This window comes from Parasteatoda tepidariorum, chromosome X1, assembly GCF_043381705.1.
Source record: "Parasteatoda tepidariorum isolate YZ-2023 chromosome X1, CAS_Ptep_4.0, whole genome shotgun sequence".
In the NCBI taxonomy this organism is placed as follows: domain Eukaryota; kingdom Metazoa; phylum Arthropoda; class Arachnida; order Araneae; family Theridiidae; genus Parasteatoda; species Parasteatoda tepidariorum.
This window is the reverse complement of record NC_092214.1, coordinates 48,624,989-48,632,200: the sequence shown is the minus strand read 5'-3', so window position 1 is coordinate 48,632,200 and position 7,212 is coordinate 48,624,989. Positions and strand designations below refer to the sequence as shown.

At 27.7% G+C, this 7,212-nt stretch overlaps 1 protein-coding gene across 3 annotated transcripts in view; it reads right to left on the bottom strand.

Moving 5' to 3' along the window:
- Positions 1-1,222: 1,222 nt before the first annotated feature.
- Positions 1,223-7,212, bottom strand: part of LOC107439342 (putative mediator of RNA polymerase II transcription subunit 26) — a 19,368-nt gene continuing 13,378 nt past the window's right edge. For all 3 annotated transcript variants that reach the window (XM_043056667.2, XM_043056668.2, XM_043056669.2), the window contains exons 4-5: positions 5,447-5,547; positions 1,223-1,996 (exon numbers count right to left, since the gene is read on the bottom strand). In XM_043056667.2, coding sequence (XP_042912601.2) covers positions 1,831-1,996; positions 5,447-5,547 — 267 coding nt within the window. In that variant the 3' untranslated portion in view covers positions 1,223-1,830. The remainder of the gene's footprint in view (positions 1,997-5,446; positions 5,548-7,212) is intronic.

The window sequence follows — 7,212 nt, the reverse complement described above, 5'->3', positions numbered from 1 at the left end:
TAGTCTTAATAGAGGATAAAATTTTAACCAAATTCAACAAGCAACTTTTAAAAATATCCATGAGCGCGAAGATTCGTTTATGACTTTTGCGAGTACTGTATTGCGGCGAGCGTAGGGTTGCCTCTGAGTGAGGGTTACTAGATAAGGCGGTGAAACAGTTGACAAATAAAACCGCGGCCAGTGGAGGTGCCCGGGAGTCGACAATGTGTAAAGTCGCCACCTGGTTGACCTTACCATGAAATCACTTAACTAGAAACATGTACCCATAACGGGAAGCATAAAAAAAATGTCATATTCCATGTTTATACATCATTTAAAATAATTCCCATACATTCCTTATTTTTTGCCAGCTTTTTAGGGTAAAAGGAGAGATATTTTTTGGAAATATCATCTCTGGAATGCAAGCAACATTTATGAACTTTTGACATTCTCTTTTCGAGATTACTACACAATTCCAAGTTTGAATCAAAAATCAAATATTTACCAACAGAACATTAAAATTAATGTCAGCATACAGTTGATTCATAAAGAACCTTTTTTAAGTAAGATATATTATCAGAATTGGGTTTTTGACGTCAAAAAGTGGTTTTTGACATGACAAGGGTATAATACTGGTTTAAACAGTCAAAAACCCGTCAAAAACTGAAGTTTGCCAAGAAAATATATGAACTTCAAAACTAACAGCAGTTGCCATGCATTATATTGAAATTTAATTATACTATAGGTAATCAGCAGGTTTTAAAATATTTTTTAATTAAAATTAAGGTAAAATAACAGATTTAAAATCTCNACTATCGTTCTTTAAAAGTCAGTATTACAAAAGATGTGAGTTTTCAAAAGTACAAGATTTTGGTTACTATTCAAAATATAAGTATTTCTTCAGAATTTTAAATTTATTTTTTCTAGAACATATTTAGAAACACTATCCTTTATAGAAAATATATAAATTTTATGTATTAATTAAATTTCACATATGAATATAGGTTTTTGACATTTTTGACAGTGAGGTTTTTGACGTGACGGTTTAAACCGTCAAAAACTGTTACATGTCAAAAACCTGCCAACCCTGTATATTATAAAAGGTCAAAATGAAATTGAGAAAATTAGTAACTATGCAACAATTGTAATGACTTGTCAACAAACACTGCTCTTAGCAATTGTAAGAAAAAGAGTGATTCATAGGTCAGCTTAACTGAGAAAAAATAATGCAGCTTTCATTGGATGGGAGTACAAAAGCCTTTAGAAAAGTAGCGCAATATAAAATCTATTATTAAATTATAACCAACTAATTTTCGGAGAATTTTATAAAGTTAAAAATACTAAAGCACTTTGAATCATTTTGTCAACAAAAAAAAAAATACCCCTAAAGCATTGGAACATTTTGAACAATAAATGGATTCAAGCCATGGACTAAAAGAAAAAAACTACTTTTATAAACTGAAGCAAATACCCTAACGTCGAAGTTTTCCCCATTCATTTAGAAACCAAGGGAAAGTTCCATGTGGCATTCTAGTTTAACAAAGTTATAATGGAACAAATTTTAATACAAACAAAGTATTGCTAAGTTGATGATATTTCAACAGTTTGACAATAAATGTTTGTCTAAAAAAGTGGGTATAACAGAAGGCAAAATAATTTAAATTCAGAAAAAGATTCCAGCTTTTCTTTAAAATTCTCAGATTTTTCCATGTTTTTAATAAATTTCCCTAAGTTTTCCAGGTTTCCACCAAAATAAAAAAATTCCCTGATAATTCCAGATTTTCCAGATCGATGGCCACTGTGATAAAACAAATTAATATTTAATATAGTTAAAATAAGGACAAATCAAACTTACAGAGAAACTTTTATTTCGGAATAAACACTAGCCATACTCTGCAAGCTGTCTGAAAACTGGTCGGAAATAGGGATAACTTTAATGATGAAAGATTTCTTCTGTTGAGTCAAACAAAAAACTTCACCATAGGATCCTTCGCCAATTTTTTTAAAGCCTGTTTTTCTGAAAGTATATAAATATGCAAACTAATCAAGTTAAAAAATATACATAAAAATTGAGAGAAAAATAATTATAAACATGAAAACTTCCAAAAGTTATGTTATCTCATATTAAAAATTTATAAAGTATGTATGGAAAGATAATTTGAAATAAATTCTGCCTATTTTTATCAATAACATACAGTCAATAATGCAAATTACAATAAATTTAGACAAGAAACAGTCTATAAACTCTATTTACATAAGAACAATCAAACATTATCAAACACCAATTAATCTTTTAAGATTATCACACAATCAAGAAAAAAATTATCAACTATTTTAAAAGTATGACTAAATTTATCTAAGAAGGACAATATATTTATAAAGAAATCTTGTAACATTGCAAAACAAGACATTTTATCAAGATAAAGCAATTTAAGTTACATTTTTACAAAATAAGTTTTTCTTCCTAAGTGTTTATCTTATTAATATTAATAATCTGAAACAAATTTAAATGTACATAAATTTAACGTAGGTATGGTTATAAAAATGGAACAAATGAAGACTGAAAATGCTTAGTTTTCTTTATTCCAAGAAATGGAAGGAATTTAGGTTGGAAAAAAAACTTCTTTTTTTTTTTGTTTATTTAAAATGAAAGGTCAAATAATAATTTAAGCCCCAAATCAAACATTAAAAAAAAATATTCAAAAGTATTTCATAGGACCATTTTTAGATGTTTTCAAAAAAGAGAGATAACTGATATATGTATAGGGCAATTTCACAGAAAGTAAGACGTATTGATTTTTTTTTCTTCAAATTAAATTCACATATCCGACATAATTTTTTAGTTGAAAGTACAAAGAAAACTGAACTGAAAGAATTTCATATTTCTCGGTTTATAATTTATTTTTTAAATAGTTTAGAAAATAACACTTTTTAAACCAAAAATTTATGAATTTCTATGCCAATATTTAAAAACCAATTCATATATCTCTGTCTGCATAGTTAAAGTATTTCTTATAATATTAGTAAGTTTTTCAGTTGATAATTAAAAATCTACAACTTGATAAAAAGGTTAAATTCAATTATTCTGTGAAATGCAAAAAGAATGATTAGAAACGTATTAATATTTATCTTAAATTAAAAATATTTTTTAAAATCAAAAATATTCATATGAATGGAAACTGATCTATACAATTCATCTACAGTTAGTCAAAATTTAATTATGTAACAAGAGTAACAACAAGTTTTTCTGATTATTGAATTATTTTTACAGTAAACTTAACTATAAAACTTAACTAACAGCAATAGTTAACAGAAGATAGAAGTTTTAATAAAGTAGATAAACTCAAATTCAGCATATCTCTTCTCAACAAAACAAAAATTATAGATCAAAACAACACATGCTTATTGCAGAGAGTAATTTTATAGAAATTCTACATGCTAATAACAAAAATTTAAAAGGTATAGTAAAAATTTGTAAGTACAGTGCATAAAAACGGCATAACACCCTAAATAACTTTTAATCTTTTCGTGCATTAGAACTCAAACTTAAGGATTTTAAGGGGTGACACCAGATGTTAATTACTTAGTGCAGACAATATTTTAAGTCACAAAATCAGAGATATAAATGTACTTTCAATAAATTAATATATCTTTTTAAAAAAAAGAGAAAAAAAAAACAGATTTGGATTCCTGTTGCTTAAAATATGGGAGGAGCTACACTCTGGAAAATATGGCCTCAATAGTTTGGTCAGAACAGAAGAAAATTAGGACCCCTAAAGTTAATTTTACTTTTTGCGTAATACCCCATATCTTACTTTTTTTTTTTTTAAAGAGAATCCAAATATTTTACACACAGTTGTTAGTCATTATTTATCCAAAGCAAAAGAAAAAACTTTTTGACAATAAATTATTATTTATTATTTTTACATTAGTTTAATATAATTTTATATGAAAAAATACAAAATTTGAACAAAATAGGTCAAAATATAGATCAAAATTGGTCAATAGGCTCTTGAATTCTTGAACTTGAATTTTGGAATTTTGAAAATTTTAAACAAATGCCTTTTTTTTAAAATTTGATATAATGATTCTTGTAGGCAAACTAGTAATGGCCTAAAATGAGAGCTTTCCACCTGTTATTAATCCTGGAAAATACTTTTGCTTTAAAGAAATTAAATAAATACACCAATATAAACTTATTTACACTCATAATGGGTTTCGAAAATTTCTTATCAAATCTTCGAAAAGGGAATGTTAATGGAGTAATATACTTTTTTGCAACAAGAGTAACTAGAATTTGTCTCATAATAAAAAAGGTATTTGTATATAAAATCTTTTAATGGCTTTTATTTAATAAGTTGACTGTTTCATGAAATTATTTAAAAATAAGGTTTCATTACATAGTAAATTTGCAAATGCCTCACATCCTTTTCAGATAACAAGATTAGCCGTATTTTAAATTCACCATTCTATTAAAACTGAGTTTTTGAGTGGCACCATCTGTGGCCAAAATACGACTTCAGCCACACACTCGTCACAGCCTGTTTTACAGGGTGGACCCATTCATACTTCATTCATTCACCCACAGATCATAATCCTGTCCCGCCCAGAGAATCATCAATCTCTAATTTGTATTGATTAGTTATGGGAAGTTGGAGAACCCTGTGAACTCGACAGATATAATGTGCACTAGTTACCATATAATATGTAGGGATTTTTCGGCTGGCAGGATTTGAAATCACAAACGTGAAACTAATGTCCTTCCAACCAGGCTATTCCGGCCTAAAAAGTTCATAAGTAAAAGCAAATTGATGAACAATACTACAATACACAAAACAAGAGTAACACAGGGGTGAAAGTAGATAGGCTCGAGTGAAATTTTTTGAAGAACTTGAGAAATTTTATATCAACATTAGATATGAAACTTTGAAATAGTTTACGCTAATTTTTTAAAATGAATAGCTCCCCCAGAACATTTTAGCCATGCCTCAATATCAGAGTGGCACTCATAAGTGTATTATTTATATCATTGCTGTTATTCCTTACTTAACAGAATTCATTACAACACTGCTATTAAGCCATTTTTTTTTTTTTTTTTTGCCATAGTTTGTTCACTATCCTGACAAAATACCTCTTAGTATTCCTGAAGTTTCATCTTTGTATTCATAATGTATTGAAAATATCTTTCACATGATGTAATTTCTTATATATGTTTTCAACTCTTGTATTAATGTTATTTCATTTATTTCGCATGCTATTTTTGAGTTTACAGGCTAGATCATTAAAAGTATTGATTTTTTATGGAAAATAAGAATTTAAATTTAACCAAAAACATATCAATAGATAATGAATAAATTACGAGATTGTCCATAGCCAATTATTTATAATTATCTCTAACAGAATCTTATTTTTTATCTTAAATTTATACTTCATATTAAAAAAAAAATGCCCAACATGTTTTACCTACCTCAAATCGTAAGTTTCAGAAAACTCAAGTACTTTATTTTGATTACATAATTCAAGCAGTTGTGGTAAAATTGAAAAATGCTCAGTGTCGTACTCAGCAACCTAAAATATAAAAATATATACAAGCTCAATCTAATCAAGATAAACAAATGATGCAATGTACAATAAAAAGATAAACTAACTGATTACTGATATTGCAGCTAGCAATTAGCACTCACTTTGAGAAAATAAAATTGAACTTTTTTTGAAATAAATACATTTTACTTAATAAATTCATTTCTTTTTTTCTTGATCTTATCATTCATTGATTGCATGCATTGCAATTGTACTGATAATTTTCCCAAAAATAAATAGATAAAAATGTGGTTTTTAAGAATCAACATTTTTTATTCAGTACAGTGTAACCCTCCTACAGGCATACAAAAGTTTTTCTTCAAATTTTGGGACATCCAAAGGTATTTTATGGTACCACTCTGTGAAGCCAGATGGACATAGAAACATAAAACTGAACAAATATATTTTTAAATGCTCCTTTGTAAGACTAATACTAAGACTTATGTAAAGTGAGCAAAAATATTTCCTATATACAAATATATCAGACTGATCAAGACCTAAATGTAAAACAGTATAATTATTGGTAAAAAGTTCACTGGGTTCAAAAAGTATGATGAGGGAAATAAAAGTCGACATGTTTTGAGTGTTCAAATAATAACGCATATTCTCCAGACTTGTCAGGCATGAAGGAGTAGTGAAATTACAAGGGGTGATCAAATGAAAAGGTACGAAACGACACGGTGGGTACAAATGTAGACTTTATTCAAAATATACACCAGTCTTTCTCAAAGTGGGCGATAACGCCCCCTTGGGGGCGTTTGAAACCTAGAGGGGGGCGCTAGGGGGCCCAGAAAAAATGGGGGGGGTTGATGTGGNGGCGATGTATGATTTGTAATTTCATTTACTTTATATAGTATTTTAAATTTCACTAAAATTAAAACCCACCTACTACACAATAACGAATAATTAGTTTATATTTCTACCCTGTATGATGTTATTAAAACTTAAAATACTTAACATAGATTTCACAGGATAGCCCGCGCACCGTACGCAATCAAGTTGCAGCAAGTTTCTGCGGATAGATAAAGGAACATGATCGATGATGGTTAAAAAACTAGAGCAATTTTACCTTAGTTACATTGCACCAGAAATTATTTTAAACATTAGGAAAAAAACTACCATGCAGAGTTTTAAAATATTATACATACGTAAACTAACATAAATTGAAGTTTTCATTACTTTCTTTCTTGTTTTTAACATAAGGGTATTTTACAGCATTTTCCTAGCATTTTATAAGAAATTTTTGATGTAAGAATCATCATTTTTATATAAAATGGAAATACGTATATAATTATTGTTCAAAAAGTTGTGTTAGAAATTTTTTTTACAATTAACCCATTTCCGTCCAGTGTCAAATAGTATAGTAAGCCTAAACAGTTCACTTATTGTAAACATCGTTTACTATTTCTATATATTATAAATATTAAATATTACAAATAATAAAAACGCTGGCTTAGGCGGCGGTTTTTATTTGAACCAGTTCTAAATTATAAACTAAAATTCTATGAAAAATTACCCATATTTATCTATAATACGAAATGATATTAATTTATTTTCCGTAGTTAAATAAGTTATTATTGTTAGTAGTATTATTTACTAGTCGAAATATAAAATTTTAATTATCTTATGATGAGAATCTTATCTTATATTAAT